This window comes from Polypterus senegalus, chromosome 8 (assembly GCF_016835505.1).
Source record: "Polypterus senegalus isolate Bchr_013 chromosome 8, ASM1683550v1, whole genome shotgun sequence".
Taxonomy (NCBI): domain Eukaryota; kingdom Metazoa; phylum Chordata; class Cladistia; order Polypteriformes; family Polypteridae; genus Polypterus; species Polypterus senegalus.
Window position 1 is genome coordinate 73,038,291 of NC_053161.1, and position 22,654 is coordinate 73,060,944.

The 22,654-nt window shown below is 40.4% G+C and overlaps 1 protein-coding gene and 1 pseudogene across 3 annotated transcripts in view; both read right to left on the reverse strand.

Moving 5' to 3' along the window:
* optn (optineurin) overlaps nt 1-5,953 on the reverse strand; it is a 55,157-nt gene extending 49,204 nt beyond the window's left edge. For 2 of the 3 annotated variants that reach the window (XM_039761283.1, XM_039761282.1), the window contains exons 1-2: nt 5,687-5,952; nt 2,655-2,835 (exon numbers count right to left, since the gene is read on the reverse strand). In XM_039761283.1, coding sequence (XP_039617217.1) covers nt 2,655-2,817 — 163 coding nt within the window. In that variant the 5' untranslated portion in view covers nt 2,818-2,835; nt 5,687-5,952. Of the gene's footprint in view, nt 1-2,654; nt 2,836-5,686 lie in introns of all 3 variants that reach the window. The other variant, XM_039761284.1, reaches the window with a different exon arrangement.
* A 4,222-nt stretch (nt 5,954-10,175) lies between these two features.
* LOC120534567 lies at nt 10,176-14,103 on the reverse strand (annotated as a pseudogene).
* Between the last annotated feature and the right edge of the window lie 8,551 nt (nt 14,104-22,654).

The window sequence follows — 22,654 nt, forward strand, 5'->3', positions numbered from 1 at the left end:
GTCTCGAGGCACAAATCTGCTACTTTGAAGGTCCCAATGAGCACAGTGGCCTCCATCATCCATAAGTGGAAGAAGTTCAAAACCACCAGGACTCTTCCTAGAGCTGGCCGGCCATCTAAACTGAGCGATCAGGGGAGAAGGGCCTTAGTCAAGGAGGGGACCAAGAACCCGATGGTCACTCTGTCAGAGCTCCCTTCCAGAAGGACAACCATCTCTGCAGCAATCCACCAATCAGGCCTGTATAGCAGAGTGGCCAGACGGAAGCCACTCCTTAGTAAAAGGCACTTGGCAGCCCGCCTGGAGTTTGCCAAAAGCACACAGCCAAGATATCAGAGGAGTGGCTTCAGGACAACTCTGTGAATGTCCTTGAGTGGCTCAGCCAGAGCCCAGACTTGAATCCGATTGAACATCTCTGAAGAGATCTTAAAATGGCTGTGCACTGACACTTCCCATCCAACCTGATGGAGCTTGAGAGGAATTTGTGAAACTGGCCAAGGACAGGTGTGCCAAGCTTGTGGCATCATATTCAAAAAGACTTGAGGCTGCAATTGCTGCCAAAGGTACATCGACAAAGTAATGAGCAAGGGCTGTGAATACTTATGTACATGTGATTTCTCAGTTTTTTTTTATTTTTATGGGGTGTTGTGTGTAGAATTCTGAGGAAAAAAAAAAAAAGAATTTAATCCATTTTGGAATAAGGCTGTAACAACAAAATGTGGAAAAAGTGATGCGCTGTGAATACTTTCTGGATACACTGTAACTCATTTGTTTGAACAGATTTACTTCTGATCACCACCACTCGTGCAAAGAAAATTCCCAGTTTGTCCTAGGATTGTCATTAGGAATTAGACTGGGCCGCTCAAGGGCACTCAAATTTTTATTTTTAGAACACTACATGTAGCTTTAGCCCATGCTTTGGATTGCTGATGTATGAAAGATCATTTTCCTTTTAGCTTATTTTTTTGATGGGCAGGAAAGGGCATCACACAGCAGATCAAATGTTAAAACAAAATGCTCCACTATATATATATATATATATAGCAAATATCTTTTTCCTATATATACTTTATAAAGCTTGCTTTGCTCACTACCATTTTACTGTCTTTGCAAGATCTGAACTATGCAACAGTGAAGTCACTGATGGCCGTACAACGGATCATTTAATATTCTCTTTAGTCAGTTCCTTGTTTTGAGAGAGAGAGAGAGAGAGAGAGAGAGCATGTACTGATACAGCACGTTGCCACACCCACCACACGCTGAACCACCACAATGGGCGGAACCTCAGCACTACACTAGTTCGAATGGAACGGAAGAGTGTATTTATTTATATATTTAAAAAAAAAAACCACTAGTGATGACTACATTTGTAGAAAACTCTGCGCCGCCACCACCTAATCAAAGCACCATGCTGTCCTTACATTGATGGATTAAAGGCCAGAAGTCCACATGACCATCGTCATCAAATTCTTCCATGAGAACCCTGAATACCAGGAGGACTGATTGAGGTCATTTATGTTATGTAGAATGCCTAAAGGGCTGGGCGGTCTTGTGGCCTGGAACCCCTGCAGATTATATTTTTTTCCTCCAGCCGTCTGGAGTTTTTTTTTTTTTTTCCCTGTACTCCCTAGCCATCGAACCTTACTTTTATTCTATGTTAATTAGTGTTCCCTAATTTTATTTATTTTGTATTTTTTCTTTCTTCATCATGTAAAGCACTTTGAGCTGTATTCTTTGTATGAAAAAGGTGCTATATAAATAAATGCTGTTGTTGTTGGATGATGCAGTATTCACTTATTACTAAATACTAGTAAATAATTGTTTTTTTTAATGCACCATACAGTACAGAACATACCAGCTAATGATGTATTAGAAAATTGCTTTTGAATTGATTTTGCTCCTATTTAAAAATTTCCCAGATAAATAGGAAAAAAAACTTGACATTCAGATCAACAGCCTATCTATTTCAATGTTCAATTCTGTGAAATTACTAAAACTAGAGTTTGTCCATTATTATGCATTAAGCCGATAATTCTCAAATGTGTTTAAACTTAATTCAGGGTACAAGTGAGCTGTAGACTATCCCAGCAGCACTGACTACCAAGCTGGAACCAGTACTGGAAATATTGTCTTTCTATTGTAGGATCCACTCATTCATTCATACATACCTTACAAACACACAATTTGGAATTGCCAATTAACCAGTATGCACCAGTTTGGTGATGTGGGTAGAAAAACAGACTACCCAGGGGGGAAAAAAACCCACACAGACAGAATATGCAATTCCAGACAAACAACAATTGGATGCAGTATTTAAACTCGATATGAAGGATATGTGAATGCACCACTTTACTGCCCATCCAGCAATATGCTTGTGTATACCTCAACACTGTACAAAAAGGTACAAGTGTTTGTTTGCCTTATGGTCTGCATTATTATTCATATAATATTACACTTCAATTCAGGAATGAATGACACTTTGTCTTCCAATGGGGAGTAAATGCTAACAGTGCTGGCTGCCCTTTAAAATAAAATCTGCAAAGTGAACAATATCTTTATGAACAAATGCACTTTGGTGGACAGAATATATCTTTAGGCTACAATTACACTGTGTGATTCATAGGTTTTGCATCTATGAATTGATATTGTCAATTTACCTTTGAGATCACTGTTCTCTTTAATAAGCATATTCATATGGTGCAAAGTTTCATCAAGTGTGCCCAAATGGTTGGCAGGAGTAGAGTGACCAATCAATCCATTTTGTGGGGTGGCACAACCATTGGCCATTTCACCATTCCCCAACACTGAGTTAGAAGCCATTGTTTTCTTCCAAATATACTGTAAAAGAAAAAGAATTATATATTTTATATATTTTTTTTATTATTATTTATTTATTTATTTATTTAAATAACAGGCCTAAAATAAAATTCTAAAACATTATTACTGAACATATAGAGATGGTAAACTGACATGGTCAAGTTAAATGAATTGCTTAGAGACATACAATGTTAACAACCAAAAACCCTCAGAGTCATGCTGCATTGTACTTTGCAAAATGAGTTGAACAGGACAGTGGAAAAATGAAGAATGGGAAACAAGTGAAAAAAGAAAATTGCTGCTTTAGAAAAATGTGGTTATGCTTTGCTTAATTTTTAGTGTCAGTATTAGGCAGCAAAGGCTTGGGCTCTGAGATTCTTAAAGGAATTAAACAGCCAAGTGGCTGTACTGGCATAGCTTTCCATGAAATGATGCTCTTTGAACCCATATCCATGAATTGAAGGAAATCTAGCAGTTCAGAACAAACCAAGAATAAGATTTTGGTGCAGTAATTATATCTTGAATCATAAGTGCAACTGGCTATTGCATCATTAAAAGGTATCCAAAGGTCTTAATATCACTAAATCATCCAATAGTAACAGTAAGTAATACATGACACTGTAGTATTAAGAAGTGGCCATATGCAGGACCAGTCCGATCATTCAGGCCACTAGGCAGTGGACTAGCAGGGCAAAACGTGTGGTGGATTTTATAATGGGGCAGTTTGACAGAATGTAACACCCAATCCATCCATCCATCCATCAAACAGAAGTACCAAGGTGCCAGACCACAAAACTCTTCAATGTTATGAACGTGTATGTTACATAATGTATTATACAGTGTATATAATCCCAAAAAAAAAAATACTACCCCGTATGCAAGTATGATAATATGCAAGGTTTAAGTGCGACTCATATGGTTTCACTTAGAAAAGTAAAAATGGTAGAGCTGGCCCTCACCGTATGACCCCAGTTCTTATTCATCTATAACAGCTTCCAGTTAAGTTCTGACATCATTTTAAAATTTGCCTTTTAACATACTTAAAAAAAAAGTGATTCAGCACAACTTACAGCTCCTGGCAATACCTATAAGCAGGAGTGTACATTGCAGTCGCAAGATAAATTTAAGCATACCTACAAATACAGTAGGTGGTAAGGCATAGCACATATTAGCTATAAGGCACAGAAAAACAGGAATCATCTACTTGCCAACTTAACATGATTTCCACATTTAAATTGGAGCTGAAAATGCATTATTGTAGTACAGTGTATAATTCCCTAATTAACTATATTCAAAAAGTTTGTTTACAAGCCTTGATGTGACCAATAATTATTTTGAGATTTGCCATCATAATTCATTCTATTGACAAGAATCCAAGATGTATTTGATGTATCGATGGATTAACATACCTGTAACAAGTTGTATAATCTTTATTTGTATGCATTATGTAATTAATCATTCGTGAAGGGGTAACTATTTTACCTGTGAACTTGTTTTAGTGCTCTATGCCTACACTCAGTGAAGAGCACCATATAAAAAACTAAACTGAACTGAAATAAATGTATTACGGTCTTTTGTGAACTGTAATCATTTTTGCTATGAAACCACCCTGTGGTGGAAACACCCTTAAATGTTTGCTTTTCATGGCAAACTAAGCCATTTCTGTGTGAAGTTCAATAATTTTAAAAGCAAACGTGATTACAACACTGCACGATATGTGAGAATATGACGTGCAGTCCTAGGAAGTAAACATTATACGCCCCAACACACAGTGCACTAGGAGTAAGACTCAGAAGGCAGTTGATCCATACTAAAATCCGTCACTTCTGCTCTGAATTTCATCTTGTGTCGGCAATGAATTGAATTAAAGAAATAACAAACGAGTGTGTTCGAGTTACGGCAAAACCTCTGCTTTTGTAGAAATAATCTGTTAAAAGAGCCAAATGACACAGAGTGGCAGTAAATATGGGGTTGCATGAATAGGCCTGCAGAAACAACTGACTGTTTAAAACAAGGCAAGCAGAGACAAAGCTGCAAGTAAATTATAAACAGCGTTCTTGACAAGTTTATCAGGAAAAAACGCATGGTGACGGTGGTGGAATGTGATAGGTGCTGTACTGGATCAAGCCATTTTATGTGGCCGAATGATCTACTACTGCACCACACAATCAAAAGACAGCACTTCTGGAAATGAAAACTAGCAATATACCTGTGACAGGATCTGCATTCCTACAACTAGGTAAAGGCTTGGAACACACACATTACACTAGAGCGCAGCGGACAGCACCATGGAATAACATTCATTTCACGATAAAGTGTCGCGTTTTCGCACTACATCAATCTAAAAATGTTAAAAACAAAGAAGAGTACGGTCTGTTGAATCCTCCATCCATTCCTTCTCATTGTAAAAAAAGTAAAGTTACAGATCACCTCATGTTACGCTTCACTTACGTATATGAAAAATTTTAAAAGTGTGTTGATTTTAAATTCATATCCAGGTAATCTATAACCCTTCGTTCCGGGCAGATATCCTCAATACACTAAAAGTGATCCATCTCTCCAAGACACTAAACTAATGAAAAGAGTTGAAGACAGATGGACATACGTCAAATTTAATGTCGGTGTACCTGAAATACAAGGGATTATCTATCCGCCAGATCCCACCTACCAATTAAAACAACTACTTTCCCTACTCGTGCTTATTTTATCTATTCCTGTACTTTCAAGCTTTCAGTTTCGAGTTACGACGTCAGAAAAGCGGCCGACATTCAACTCTCTTATTTTTCTAGTTTAAAATTGCGTCAACTTAACCCGATATACACAAGATGCTATGTTCGTTTAAAAAAAAATGTAGAGACTTCACACTTCTTACCAAGATCAACTACGAGGAACACCAGTCGCTGCACATACTGCGCACGTAAAATTAATCTTCCTGGAGATAAATAGAACGAACAGTCGTAGGCCTATGACCGTACGTGGCTGCCCGGTCTTCACAACGAGACTCCTCAACTAAAGGTAAAATTAGGAAGACAAAGTGAAAATCGTCAAACTGTAATTATTTAGTAACTTATACTTGATTTCGAGATCCTCTCAACCAGCTTGTTAGCCGCCCGAGTCAGCTGATTCCCTTTAACAAGACTAGCCCATTTATTGGCTGGGGAACCCCCGGTCAGACAGACTAAGAATGGCCAACTGGGTCCTAAAGTCATACGTGTTTTTTGCCTGAGAAAAATCAACGTACCGAACAACAACCTTGCCCCCTTGCCTTCTGCGTATATATGAATATGTGTGTTTGTTCTTTAAACAATTCCACACCAATGGAACAATATCAACAAAATTTGCACACATATTTGTCGGAAGAGACTACTTTGGAACCCAAAATTTTGCCCATGGGGTAAATTTTGGGGTTAATTATTTTTACTATAGTGAGATTTAAGGACAGGTGCCTTTTTCTGGATTTTGAGCCCTGAAATAAATACATGTAATTTAGTGTCTTTTGCTGCCAAATAGAAGTTAGAAGTTCTGCCTTACCTGCCCGGGACAAGATCAGGTGCTGCTGCTAGTCTTATATATAAAGCTCAGTGTGTGTTAATGCATGTGTGTGTTTGTTCTTTATACAGGCCCGTGTTCCACACCTTGAGTTTTAATCTCTACAAAAATTGGCACACATATCCTCAGAAGGGCACTCTCCTGTATTTGAGCAAAATGATATGTCACACATAATTTTTGTCTGAGAAAAAAAGTATTTTGAATTTAATCAATATTTATTCTTTTTTGTGTGTTGTTAAAACTATGCCTCCTAAGAAATGGACTACAATTAGCAAAGTGTCTGTCTTCTGCTGCTAATGAGAAGTTACAAAGTTAGGCCTTAAAATTACTTACTCGAGGAACATGAGGTAACCTATAAATAAAAGCAGACTACAGCCCTTCTTTTGACATTCTCCATTAGAAAAATCCTTCCATGATAATGCTTCAGTGTCTAGAAGATCAGTTGTAGGGCACTTGTTATTTGCTCCTCACTTTGAACTGTGTTAAGATCTTTACAATATCCATACAGCGATACCAACCCTCCTCTATTCTGTTTCACTTCTCAATATCTTGATGTGGCACTTGGTATCACACATTGTATTTAAACAAATCTGAGATTTTATCTGGGCGGCAGGTTTGTTATACATTTTATTGTAATGGTTTCCCATACTTGTGGTTATAAGATGCAATGATAATGAGAAGATGGGGATAATAAGAACATGTACTAGCCCTGTATTCAGTAATTTATATAATCTATACTAGCATTTTACCTGAAAAATTGTCACAGTGATCTGACCTGTGCTCAGTGGAAAGCGCTATGCAAAAATAAACTGAATTGAATCTTTAGGGGTCAATTGAAATAAACTGGAAGCTACATCTTAACAGGGGTTCAAGCTGTGGTTAATACTCAGCTGAGCTAAACTTGGACACCATCTTCAGCTCAGTTGTTTTGAAATTTGTCCCAGAGTTTAGTATGCAACAATATATTCAACTTGTTCTCAGCTACAAGAAGCCTAAGTGACAAAAGTGGTGGACTAATTTAACCCCCTCCCTTGCGATTTAAGTAGCCATATTCCTGAATATAGTGGAATTATCAGGACTGCATATGTGGTATATACTGTACATATGTTGCTTCAAAAAGAAATATAATAATATTTCAGTACAGTTACAGTAACAATCATCCATCCATCCATTTTCCAACCCGCTGAATCCGAAGACACAGGGTCACAGGGGTCTGCTGGAGCCAATCCCAGCCAACACAGGGCACAAGGCAGGAACCAATCCCAGGCAGGGTGCCAACCACCACAGGACACACACAAACACACCCACACTAGGGCCAATTCAGAATTGCCAATCCACCTAACCTGTATGTCTTTGGACTGTGGGAAGAAACTGGAGCGCCCGGAGGAAACCCACGCAGACACGGGGAGAACATGCAAACTCCACGCAGGGAGGACCCGGGAAGCGAACCCGGGTCTCCTAATTGCAAGGCAGCAGTGCTATCACTGCGCCACCGTGCCGCCCACAGTAACAATCATGCCACATTTATTAATAATGAAGTTAAATGATGCATACTGTATATATTAAGAAAAGTGTCATTTATTAATAATGAAGTTTAATCTGTATTAGTAGAGTACCAGTGAATTGTAAGATATCCTAGATAGTTATGAGGGTTGGAGTTAAGAAAGAACTTATATAAATTTACTGTGAGCTTTAAATGTCCTCTATAACATCTGGGTGTCAGACCTACATAGTCTAGGTTCGAACACAAGGTGTTTTTATTTTACAGTTCCTTCACAGACATTTTCCACAATAGTATAATACAAAATATTTTCTTTGCTCCTTCCCACATAGTCTCATCCACTCTCTTCCCAACTCTGACTACTCTATAGGAGAAGACTCACTCCTTATATGCTTGGAAGTACTCAAAGAAGAGGCAAGGTTTCCTGGTAGCTCCCCCAGGTGGCCCTCAGTAAAACCCAACAGGGATCCACGGGACTACAGTTCCCAACCTGCCCTGCAGGTATTCATATGGTAGTTCCCCCAGTGGGATGCTGCCACCATGCATACTAGGAGAACACATAATCCTGATCCGCCGACAGTTTCTGTTCTTCCTAGCAGGTATTCCATCCTGGTAAAGAGCCAGCCTCCATCCTGGCCAGTATGCCATTCCATCTTTGACCTTCCATTATGGCCTCCTGTCCTGGTATGGAACTAACACTCACCCCCTTTAACATGTCAGTCCATCTCTATCCTGCTGTTACGGCCACCCTATTGGGCAAGGATCCATGATCTGTGCAGGTCAGGACGCCCATCCATCCCATGGTACTCGCAATAAGCAAATGCAAGCAAAGAAAAAAAAATCAGCATCTATAACTGATTGCTTATAACTGATCTTCAGAACACTGTCTCTTTTCTGTCCTATGGCTGTAGTCCAAGACATACAGTGTTAAAACACAGGGTATAGTGGTGTGGAAATGCCAGTGCTGAAGCCTTGCAAGCTTCTGCAAAAATCTTTGCCTCTGTCTTCTCAAATTTTACACACCACAGGTTCATCCTTTACATTACAAAAGGACTGCTGTGGTGCTCTAAAGAAGACTCAGCAGGCAGACAAATTCACCACTACAGCCATATTTTCTTTCTTTACAACAGAAACATGCAGTACATTAGCAACATTATCTCATCAACTGTTCCAAAAGTAAAACATATTTCAGGTATGATATTTCAATTGATAGGAAATCTTCTCCAAATACAAGTCTAAACTAACTAACTATGAAAGTCTATCTGACCTGGACACATAGTGTACTTCTAATAAGCCGCTATAGAGGAGAGTGATGATGAAGAGAAATATGCAGAGAGAGAAACAGAAGCACAGCCAGCACAACTATGCAGATCAGCGTTCCAGTGAACACCTCCAGTTTGAAAGGAAGATGTTGCAATGAGAAGTGAAGCAAAGCAACACCTTTCATTGGCTAACTGAACAGATTACAATATGCAAACATTCTTGGTAGCTCAGGCCTCTTCTTCAGGCAAGTTATAAGAAGGGGCCTGAGCCGTCTCGAAAGCTTGCATATTGTAATCTGCTCAGTTAAAAAATCAAAGGTGTCGTTTTGCTTCACTTCTCATTGCATCCATAGTTGCTAACAGAGTACATCACCCTACTACTAAAGGAAGCTGTTGAAACTTACTTTAAAAAGTTAATTTTAGATGTAAACCCCTGATTGCACAGATGGAGAGGGAGTAACTTTATTTAAAAAGAAAATGAAAGTTCTCAAAAGTAAACAAAAGATACACTGTGCTGAAGAAATAAATGCATTACCTCAAAAACCAAAACACTTACATGATCAGATGAACAGTATTTCTTTCCAAGTAATTTCACAAGCTCTGATTCTGTTGTAGATAAAGAAGAATAGTAGCTGTGGAGTCTTTTGTAATTGTAATATTCCAATAACTAGTCGGAATACTTTCTCAATTGTTGATTTATTATTTTAAACTTGCTGGAAATGACAGGTGTCACATCAAGTCACTCTTACAACTCCTGAGTTGACTTAACAGCGTTGAGCCCTTCTGCAAAACCTAAAACACAAGGTCCCTTGCTGTCCGGTCTGCCTAATTAACTGCCTAATTAATAATACAACACCTCCCCCCTTAAATTAATTCTAACCTCTCAACAATACTGAATTGAGAAAAAAAAACAAACATAATAATACCAATGAACAAGAACAATATCCATAATAATAATATGAATAATCATCATTTATCCACTTCTGGTGTTCTATCTAGTATATTGGCTTTGCTAACCTCCTGTAGAACTAAAATAATCCTGTTCATGTTCAGAAGTAATCTTTTAAATAAGATGGTGTTTTCCTTAGTCGAACAGGATATCTTTGGAATGGTGGAACTGTCTCTGCCCTGTCTGTGTCCTCCAACTGTGGGCCACTGGACACATCTTCAGGTTCTGGCATAGTAAGGGGTTTAATTACTGAGCTGTCTTCTACCTGTTCTGTTCTCTGACGATCCCCTGCCAACGGCACCAAGAAGTAATCTTGTTGCATTGCCTGTAGTGCCCCAGGTCGGTCATAACTGGGACGGATGTGGTCTTGGTGCCGTTTCACCACCTGCCCATTCTCTGTCTCCACCCTCCAAGAAATAGGACCAGTCTGATTGACCACAGCCCCACGCATCCAACATTTCCCTGATGACTGGAAATTACGAATATAGACAGGCTGTCCCACTGAGAATGTCCTCTCCTTTGCATGACTGTCATGGTGACTCTTCATTTTCACTTGCTTCTCTGCCACTCTTTCCCCCAGTCTCGGACTAAATAAGTCCAAATGTGTCTGTAGTTGTCGCCTCATTAATAACTCACCAGGGGATATGCCTGTGGTTGTCTGTGGTGTTGTCCTATAGCGTAACAAGAACTGTGCTAGTCTAGTTTCAAGTGTCCCACTTGTTAACTTCCGCAGGCCTTCTTTAACTGCTCTTTCGGCTAGACCATTTGATGCTGGGTGATAATGTTACATGTCTAAAGCCATTCATTTAAAAAAAATAGTTCATTTCAGCACTAACAAAACTGCTTCCATTGTCCGTTACTACAACTCTTGGTAAGCCATGCGTGACAAAAATGTTTCGTAACTTTTCCATAGTAGCCAATGATGTGATGGATTGCATTGGGTGGGCCTCTATCCATTTTGAATGTGCATCTACACAAATCAACAGCATCTTACCCATCACTGGTCCACAAAAATCCATATGAAGACGAGCCTATGGTTGTTCAGGCCATTCCCAATGATGAAGTGGGGCCTCTGCAGGAGAAGCCTGATTTTCTTGACAACTGACACATTCACGGATTGCAAGCTCTATTTCTTTATCCATATTTGGCCACCAAAGGTAACTGCGTGCCAGAGCTTTCATACGATTAATGCCTGGGTGTGCTTCATGTAGTTCTTTTATTAATGTCTTTCTACCCTGTGGAGGTATTACAACCCGGCTCCCCCACAGTATGCAGCCATCCACCACACTCAGCTCTGCTTTCCTGTGAATATACGGTTACCAAGTTAGCTCAACAGGTTTATTTGGCCAGTTCCCTTTGAGCACCCACTGATAAACCATTGTGTCCAAGTCTTAATCTGGTACACACAAACTGGAGTGCTGTCCATATGCTCCAACAGCCTGATGACTTCCTCAGTTTGTGGGGTTTCTTCACTCTCTTCACCTTGTGGAAGGCGACTCAAAGCATCAGCATTAGCATGTCGTATTCCTTCTTTATACATTAACGTACAGTATATTCATAAGAAGCTAGAGTCAATGCCCAGCGCTGAATGCGTGCTGCTGCTAACTGTGGGACCCCCTTCTGTTCCCCAAACAGTCCTATCAAGGGCTTGTGATCTGTCACAATTACAAATGATTTGCCATAAAGGTACTGATGGAACTTATTCAGGCCAAAGATTATGGCTAATGCTTCTTTTTCAAGTTGTGAATAATCCCTCTCAGCTTTAGTCAGTGTACGAGACATATAACCGATGGGTCTTTCTGTTCCATCTTCCCACCTGTGAGAGAGGACTGCTCCCACCCCATAAGGTGAAGCGTCACAAGACAGGTACAGTTCCCTCCCCTCCTCAAAATGAACTAATAACTGATCAGACTGTAATGCTTCTTTGGCTTTCTGAAAAGCCCTCTTTTCCATAGCTGTCCAACACTATTGAGTTTCCTTGCGCAACAGTCGATCTAAAGGTTCCAAGGTGGTAGCCATATTTGGTAGAAATCTATGGTAATAATTAAGTAACCCCAAAAATGCTTTAAGCTGTGTCTGATTACTAGGTTGTGGTGCTTTCTTAATGACTGCTGCTTTATCTGGTACAGGGTGTATGCCGTGGCGATCAACTTTATATCCCAGGTAAACAACTTCAGGTGCCATGAAAAAACATTTGTCTTTACGTACTCTTAGTCCTGCTGAAGCTAAATTTGCCAGTACTTCATCAAGGTGTTCAAGATGACATTTATTGTCCTTTCCCGTAATCAAAATATCATCAATTTGTACTACTACCTGAGGGATGCCTTGTAGAATATTTTCTATGATACGCTGAAATATCCCAGGACTGGATGACACTCCATATGGGAGTCGCGTATACTGAAACAATCCTTTATGTGTATTAATTGTTGTGTACTTGCGGGACCCTGGTTCTAACACTAATTGTTGATAGGCCTGGGAGAGGTCTAATTTCATAAACTTCTGACCACCTCCTAACTCTGCCAATAAGTCCTCTGTTTTGGGAATTGGATAATTATCCAGTCTGGAAACTCGGTTCACAGTGAGCTTGCAATCTCCACAGATGTGAATTGTTCTATCAGCCTTTACTACAGGTACTATTTGCGCAGCCCACTCTGAAAAACATACAGGTTCTATAATACTCTCACTCTGAAGTCTCTGTAATTCTTTTTCCACCTTTGTCTTTCAAACTGTACGACAATGGATGGGCTTTGAAGAATCTAGGCTGAACCTCCCCATCCACATAAATCTTTGCCTCTGTCCCCACCAGTGTTTCTAGTCCCTCCTTGAATACCATTCTGTGTCTTTCCAACACTGACTCCAAAGTCTCAGGGGCAGTATATACTCTGTATATTTCATCCCAATCTCTCTCAACCAGTCTCGGCCCATAAGATTTGCCCCATTACCTCTCACAATCAACAGTGGCAATTCCTTCTGCTGTTCTTTGAATTTGACTTGAGCCTGTAGTCTGCCTAACACAGGAACCAAATCTCCAGTATATATCCGTAATGACACATCAGCTTCCTGCAGTTCGACAACTCTCAGTCGTCTGCCAGCCTCTTCACTCAGTATGGTGACCGATGCACAATTGTGTCAATTTCCATTTCAATGTTTTGGCCATTTATTTATAGTGTGACTTTATATGGTGAAACTTTGTTGTTTGTTAGTTGATACAGTGTGAATGCCTTTTCATCCTCACTTCCCTTCTTTTCATCATCCAGAAAATTAGCTGTATTATCCTTTCTGGTCAACTTATTTTCTAGATTGTCATCGTGTTGCGCTCTGATTAAACATTTCCTCGCTAAGTGCCCCCTCTTGTGACACCAATTGCATACTGCAGTTATGAAACGGCACTGAACACTATTGTGCTTGCCCCCGCAACGAAAACAGGAAACACTGTCCTTCTCCTTGGTCTGAGAGGTGTGGAGTTTATGCACTTTAATGTCTCCCGTACTTACAATCTGCAGCTGCTGTTGTAACGTCACGACATCTTTGTCCGCCGCTTCCATAGCCAGTGCAATTTCCATGGCCTTTTTCAAAGGAAGTTCCGTTTCTGCAAGTAATCGATGTTGCATTCGATCATCGTTTATGCCGCATACCAGTCTATCTCGTATCATGTCCTCCAGATTGCCACCAAACTCACAAAACTCAGATGCCCTTCGCAGTTCGGCTACAAAATCCGACACCGACTGGTCTGCGTTACTCGTTTTGGAATGAAATTTGTATCTTCGAACAATCACGCTGGGTTTGGGGGCAAAATGATCCGTAAGTAAAGAGACAATCTGAGGAAATGTGAGCTCGGACGGTTTGGAGGGCCAACATAAGTCTCTTAAAAGTCCGTACACTTTACCGCCACATGCACTTAGGAATATTGCTCTCCTTTTGCTGTCGGCGATGTCACTGGCCTCAAAGTAATATTCCAGTCGTTCTATATATTGTTGCCAGACATCCGTCTCTGGATCAAACTCAGAAATTTTCCCATATGTCGCCATTACCCGCTGTAATAGTATCTCTTAAGATTCAACCACCTTATAATATTCCAATAACCAGTCAGAATACTTTCTCAATTGTTAATTTATTATTTTAAATTTGTTGGAAATGACAGGTGTCACTCTTACAACTCCTGAGTTGATTTAACAGCGCTGAGCCCTTCTGCAAAACCTTAAACACAAGGTCCCTTGCTGTCCGGTCTGCCTAATTAACTGCCTGATTAAGAATACAACAGTAATAATTTAGCAATAATAATGTATCTGCTTGTTCATCTGAAGTATATCATTAAACAAAGATAAAAGCTGTAATAATAGACAGAGTTCCATTTGAAACCTGCAGCTGCAGTTCTCTTTTGCTTTGTGACAAATTACAGTCAAGTAGCTCATTAGTTTCTATCTGGTATGTTTTAGCCTAATAGTAATCCTTAAGTTAAGAAGTAATATTAATTTGTCAGGGCAATTATGTTAAACATAAACTCAAAACATACAGAGTTATAATTATACTTTAACATGGCCTCATCTATAACTTATTAATCAGATTACTCGAAAAATGCCAGTGCACAGTCCTCTGCATGCTAAGTAGTACAACAATAACTCGGATCCCGACTATGCCCAAATCAAGCTAAATTATAGCTTTACTCTGTAAAATTTCTCACTTCAGTTGAGCAAAGACCTGGAGTTGATAAAACAAGAAATACATCCAAGTATTGAGGATAGTAGTTATAAGCAAAAAATAAATATGTGGAACTGAGCTGGTCTGTAGAAATTGTGAATCATAGCATGCAATCGATCGATCGATCGATAGATAGATGATACTTTATTAACCCCAAGGGGAAATTCACATACTCCAGCAGCAGCACAATGATAAAAACAATGTTAAATTAAACAGTGATAAAAATGCAGGTATAACAGACAATAACTTTGTATAATGTTAACATTTACCCCCCGGAGTGGAATTGAAGAGTCGCATAGTGTGGGGGAAGAACGATCTCCTCAGTCTGTCACTGAAGCTGCTCCTCTGTCTGGAGATGACACTGTTCAGTGGATGCAGTGGATTCTCCATGATTGACAGGAGTCTGCTTAGCGCCCGTCGCTCTGCCACGGATATCAAACTGTCCAGCTCCATGCCTACAATAGAGCCTGCCTTCCTCACCAGTTTGTCCAGGCGTGAGGCATCCTTCTTCATTATGCTGCCTCCCCAGCACACCACCGTGTAGAAAAGGGCGCTCGCCACAACCGTCTGATAGAACATCTGCAGCATCTTATTGCAGATGTTGAAAGATGCCAGCCTTCTAAGGAAGTATAGTCGGCTCTGCCCTCTTTTGCCCAGAGTCAGTTTTGGCAGTCCAGTCTAGTTTATCATCCAGCTGCACTCCCAGGTATTTATAGGTCTGCACAATCTGTACACAGTCACCTCTGATGATCACGGGGTCGATGAGAGGCCTGGTCTTCCTAAAATCCACCACCAGCTCCTTGGGTTTGCTGGTGTTCAGTTGTAGGTGGTTTGAGTCGCACCATTTAACAAAGTCCTTGATTAGGTTCCTATACTCCTCCTCCTGCCCACTCCTGATGCAGCCCACGATAGCAGTGTCATCAGCGAACATTTGCACGTGGCAGGACTCCAAGTTGTTTTGGAAGTCCGATGTATTTAGGCTGAACAGGACTGGAGAAAGCACAGTCCCCTGCAGCACTCCTGTGTTGCTGACCACAATGTCAGACCTGCAGTTCCCGAAATGCACATACTGAGGTCTGTCTGTAAGATAGTCTACAATATCCATGCCACCAGGTATGGATCTACTCCCATCTCTGTCAGCTTGTCCCTAAGAAGCAGAGGTTGGATGGTGTTGAAGGCGCTAGAGAAGTCCAGAAACATAATTCTTACAGCACCACTGCCTCTGTCCAAGTGGGAGAGGGATCGGTGTGACATAAAGATGATGGCATCCTCCACTCCCACCTTCTCCTGGTATGCAAACTGCAGAGGGTCAAGGATGTGGCAGACCTGTGGCCTCAGGTGGTGAAGCAGCAGCCGCTCCATGGTCTTCATCTCATGTGACATCAGATCGACAGGCCGGAAGTCGTTCAGCTCACTAGGACATGATGCCTTTGGGACTGGGGTGATGCAAGATGTTTTCCAAAGCCTCGGGACTCTCCCCTGTTCCAGGCTCAGGATGAAGATGCGCTGTAGAGGACTCCCCAGCTCCAATGCACAGGCCTTCAGTAGTTGTGGCGATACTCCATCTGGACCCACTGCTTTGCTGGCACAAAGTCTCCTCAGCTTTCTTCTTACCTGGGCTGTTGTAATTGTGGGAGGGGGGAAACTCTCTCCTATGCTGGTATCAGCAGAAGGATGGGTGGAGGGTGCAGTACTCTGGGGTGAGAGTGGGTTAGGGTGGTCAAACCTGTTAAAGAAGTTGTTTAACTGGTTTGCACTCTCCACGTCTCTCTCGATGGTGGCACCCTGCTCCTAGCTGCAGCCAGTGATGATCTTCATCCCATCCCACACTTCCTTCATGCTGTTATTCTGCAAATTCTGCTCCAGCTGTCTCCTGTACTGCTCCAGCTTTCTCCTGTACTGCTCCTTTGCCACCCTGAGCTGGACTCGGAATTCCTTCTGCACACGCTTGAGCTCATGCTGATCACCTCCTTTAAAAGCCCTTTTCTTCTGGTTCAAAAGGCCCTTGATGTCACTTGTAATCCATGGCTTGTTGTTAGCATAGCAGCGTACTGTTCTTACTGTGGACTACAATGTCCATACAGAAGTTGATGTAGTCATTAGTGTAGTCAACAACCTCCTCAATGTTCTCGCTATATGATCCCTGCAGGATATCCCAGTCCGTAGTTCCAAAGCAGTCTCTCAGAGCCTGCTCTGCCTCAAGGGACCACTTCCTGAATGAGTGTGTGGTTGTAGGTAGCGCCCTCACTCTTGGTTTGTAGTGAGGCTGAAGCAGAACCAGGTTATGATCTGCTTTCCCAAGCGCAGGCAGCGGGGTGGTGCTGTATGTGTCTTTAACGTTTGCATACAGTAGGTCTATAGTCCTATTTCCCCGGGTGTTACAATCCACATTCTGGGAGAAGGCAGGTAATGTTCTGTCCAGTGTTACATGGTTAAAGTCTCCAGAGATTAGCACAAACGCCTCGGGGTGCTGTGTATGTAGTTTAGCAACAGCGGAATGGATGATGTCACCCGCTATCTCCACATCTGCCCAAGGAGGGATGTAAAGAATAACAACAATGATGTGTCCAAACTCTCTGGGCAAGTAATAGGGACGCAGACGTATGGCCAACAGTTCGATGTCCAGAGTTGCACCACCTTGTATTCACATAGAGAGCAAGTCCTCCTCCTTTGCGCTTCCCGCAGGTATTTGCACCTCTGTCTGCTCTAACTGTGCTAAACCCGGGTAACTCCACGTTAGCATCTGGGATGTTAGTTGTTAGCCACGTTTCACAAAAACACAACAAATTGCATTCTCTGTAGGTCCTGACATTTTTCACCAGCGCAGCCAGTTCGTCGATCTTATTTGGTAGTGAGTTCACATTTCCCAGGATCACAGAAGGCACCTAAGGCTTTTATCGCCACTTTCTCGCTAGCTGATTAGTTTTTAGCTTAGCGCCGGCTCTGCTGCCTTCTTACCTCGTTGGGTAAATAGGGAGACACATCGGTACAGGCTTTTGTTCTCAGCGCTTGAAGTTGACTAATTGAATAGATGAGTCTCAGCGTGTAAAAATCCATGTCGAAGTAGTAAAAAGTGTCCAGGGAACGAGTCCACATAAAAGAAAGTGGTAGGAGTGATCAGTGAAATAGAGAAAAATAGAGAAAAAGGTAGAAAGATAAAGTCATACACGGAGCTGCTGGAAAGGCTGCCACTCTTTCTTTAGAATATATATATAAATAGTATGACAATGTCCAGCATATGAGAAAATGTATAAAAAAAGAAGAAAAAGAAATTCTTTTTGAAAGCTTCTGTAAATTCCCAAGAACCACAACCGGGTGGAGGAAATTGAAGTTGAAAATTTTTATATAAATTTATTGAATGGAGGGAACAGTAGAAAGACAGAGTTTATACTCCTGTTGGAGATACAAGAGATACATCTGCTACTTTGCCTCAAAATAAATTAATCAAGGGTTGACACAGGCCTCTGAGATACAATATTAGTAAGCCACATCTTGGCATCACACATGGCTTGTGTATTAATGGAATGTCACTGTCTATAGTCAACAAAACACGGTCATTCTCCCATCATACCCTTATTTGTAATATGAGTTCTTTGATTATGTTAGGAGAACTGGACACTGCTACAAAATGCCTTTTTATGTTGGCAAAAACTTTTATGTTTTATGTATGTGTGACAACGCCACACAAAAACTAGATGTAGCGCCTCACCCGTTGGTTAACTGCTTCCGGCAGAGTAGGTATGTTGGAGTGAAGTTTGATTGAGATGTTTTTGAGCTGTCGGCCAGTTCCCTGATAAGTAACAACAGACAGCTGATATAAACTGATGTAAAAATCAAAAAAGTTCTTTAGTGCGAATATGAGGTATTGGCTTCTTCAAAAGAAACTAAAATGCAGTCTGTACAATTTTGAGGAGTAATATGTTAGTCATGTCAATGCACATTATAATAATGGTTCAGTAATATTGTTTGGCTTCATTTCCCCACTGGTTTGTCATCATATTCTGTACACATTGACATAGATATACACAAGTTCCTCTATCAAGGTTTCTTTTATAAATCCTGATGTTAGCATGGGAAGTTGCATATGCATATTTGAGCTTCTTTGTGCGTACGCAAGCTTTATAAATGAGATAGGTGTAAACTAAAATTCAACACCAGTCACCCTCCTCTCCAGAAAGGTAACTTTTTTCAGGAAGGAGGAGCAGGACAGAATGGACACCATGAATATAATTAAGAGAGTTGACAAATCGACTGGATGAGTTCTCTAGTTAGTGTAAAACACGCATGTTCACTGCTGATAGCATATTGTCATCTTAAAGAAGGAGGACATGATGACATTAATCATTACTTTCCTGTGACATATCTTGCTTCATGTACGACTGCTATGAAAAATAGCAGCAGACATGAAGAATAGCAAACCACAAACTTTTGGCACAAAAATTTCCATAAGCAAATGTGAAATTGTTTATTAAATATTTTTGCATCAGTAAATCCTATTCAAAAATAATGCTGATGATAGAAAGTAATTATGTGCATGTTTCTAATAACATTTTATAATACGTGTAGTTAGAAATTTGGCTTGTGGTGGTTGAAATAATATCCACAGACACCAGATTCCTATTCAAGTGGTGTTTAAATTGCATTTTTTTACTAGTATTAGTTGTTAGTTGTGAATGCTTTATGACTAATTGTGGTTCTTTTTTTTTTTTTCAAACTTACAAGTTTTGAAAGCTCTGTCTAATGGAAAGTCAAAATTTCAGCTCATATGGTTGACTCTAACAGACCAAGATGTATTACAGGTTATTATGGGGCTTTGCTGATATATTATAGCATCAGATAAATATTGAATCATTATAATCTTTAGGTAATGTAACTGTGAGTGTAGTGTAGATACTGAGTATACACTGTATATTTATTCACTGTATGTTTACAGAGTGACACTTACACAGCTTTGTTCCTCTTCCATCCACTTCTAGATAAGTAGTGATGACTAAAACTGAATATACAGCCAAATTCAGTCCTTCACTTTGAAGAAAGGTGTTTAGTTCCTCTCTAGAAATGTTTACATGCATTCATTCCAAATGCATCTGTCTGTCATTTAGTATTTAAATAAAGATCTCAGGTAAAAAAAAATCCAGACACATTGGCAGGTGTCTTCTGGTAGTATGATGCCCACTGTGTCAATTATAATGACAATCTTGGTGGACACATTCCTAAAGTTGCACAGGAGACAGAAAATGAAGTTCTCTGTTCTACCCAGTTCTACAGGAATCAAGAACCAGCATAGGGAGGTTGCCAGGTGATAGCCTTTGGGGTGTTATCTCCCCATGTAGTGAGATTTTTCTGTGAAAAAAACATGATAATGTGCACAATGGACATTATGAAGAATGCCCATGATGATGACAGTAGGTGATTTTTGCATTTTAAGAACGTCATTAGAGACATTATAATTACATAAATAATTAATATTAAATCCTGGAGGTACAAAAATAAGATTTACAATACTCACAAATGTACCTGAAGGTTGATTTATTCTTGTTTATTCACTTTATTGGTGTGTAATACATTTTACTAAATACAGGCTCAGTGCATTTACACACATTTTTAGCATTTAGAACCCGAACATTTAATTATTAAACCACAAAATTTACATAAATAAACATACACAAATGGGTGCCCACTCATCATAAACATTGGGTGGGGGCGCAGAATTACTGGCTAAAACATACATAATAATGTAACAATATCAATAATAATAATAGTTTTATTATTATTATTATTATTGTCATACCATAAAAGATAAAATTAAATGATCAATATAGCAACAAGCCTTCAATTTCAGGCTTTTGAATGTATTGCTAAAGTCTGATTAATTCAAATTATAAGTACAAATCAAATGGGCTTATATTAAAATTTGTGTTAAACAGCCACAAATATTATCCTACATTTTTTACCAACACCTATGACCTAAATGATTACACTCTTCACATTCTCTCCTGGTGTAGTAAAAAATGTTATCTACAGTTGTTCTTCCACTGGAAAACTCTAACATTATGCACTGATTTAATGGTGATATAGCGCTGTTTGCATAGATCGGTAAGGATACAGTTTACAGGAATCATAGGTAAGCAATCAAAATTTTGTTATTATACTTTGACTTCATTCAATTTTTCTGATTATATCAGGCTAGTCTGTTTATTTCAGGAATCTAAATTTAATTTTAAACATTCATAATTTATGTGATTGTATGGTAAGATTATGATTGTGTAATTACTATCATTGTAAAGTGTTGAGTTGCCTAGTTAAATAGAGAGCTACCTGCCCCCCCCAAAAAACCCACTAATTTGTCTTTTTACTTCTTTTGGGGGTAACTGTATGAAAGCTTATCCAGAATGAAATTAATGATTGGCAAAGAGAAGAAACAGAAAGTACCCAGTATTCCCCAATATTAGAACCATGATGTCCATTAAGTATAAACTGACCATAATAGTGCTTACATAGAAAGTCAATGGAAAAGCAGCAAACATGAAAAGATACAAAGCTAGAGCTTTATTGAAGAAACACGGTTTTTCAACAAAATAACACTAATGTAAAACATTATCAGGTTGTTCTTTCTCTTATGAGGAAAAACTAAGTTAATTGTGAAGGTTAATAGTTTATTTACTGGTAAAGTCAAAAAGAAACAGTTGAATTTAGACATATAGCTACTAAAGCCTTGTCACAGACGGCTGGGGTCCTTACCCGGCCGGGACGCCTAGAAGGTCCGGAAGGTGGCAGTAAAAGCTTCCGGGTCTGAAGGACACAACCGCCCTGGAGCAGGAGAGGACCACGGAAGAGGAGGAGAGACTTTCCAACTCGTTGGGACCCGTGGCCACTGCCAGGGGGCGCCTTAAGCCTACTAGAACCTGGGAGAACATTCTTGCTTGGCAAGATGGCGGAGTAACCTGCCAGGGACGCCCGGAGTGCTTCCGGGGCAAAGGGCAGCATTTCTGCCACACCAGGAAGTGCTGCCGGAAGATCGTCATCAGCCACCTGGAGCACATCTGGGCGGGAATAAAAGGCACCGCCTCCCAGCAATCTGGGAGCTAGAGTCGGAAGAGAGAGCAGGACGAAGCTCCCCTGGAAGAGACAGGCGGCCAATGACTGAGAGAAAGAAGGAATTGTGGTGATTATTGCTGTGAGCATTGTGTGTCGTGTTTGGGACTGTGTTTACTTAATGTTTAATAGACGTGTGACTTTTATAAAGATGTGGTCTCCGACTGGTGGTGTCCGGGCGAGTCTCACGGCCTATATAAAAGAAACCCATGGCCCAATCCTAATTCAACTTCAGCAGCCAATATAAAAGACTTAGTGAGCATAAGCAAATGATGCCAATAAAAGATCAGTTAACGCATCTGGAAAATCATGTTGCGGATGTGAATCGCTGTATACAGTGTGTAGAACAGTTTGCGAGGGGTATCCCATGGTCTTACAGTTGATGGGCGGGTCTCTGTTAGTTGCTCTTGCGAGCAGGCACATGACCAGGCAGTGTGTATGCTTCGAGAGCATGGGTGGACTTTGCAAAGACGTCAACGACTCGAGTGAAGAGTTGGAGGTGGGCACATGAGCAGGCAGTGCATACTGAACGAGAATTCAGCACACTAGCATGACGGAGGGAGCGGAATGGACGTCCTTCTCCACTCCTGTTCCACCCTCCGCGCCTGAGTGCCGCACGGAAGATTGTGTGTTGGTTCGTTCCGTGCATTGTTACAATGTTGCTTTTCTTGCTGATTTATTACATTACCGATTTTTCAAATGTTAATTTTCTCCCTGTGCTTAAAAATCATTAAAAAACCGGCCTGATTATGCGGCATATGGCACACCGCGGGTTGGCTAGTTTTA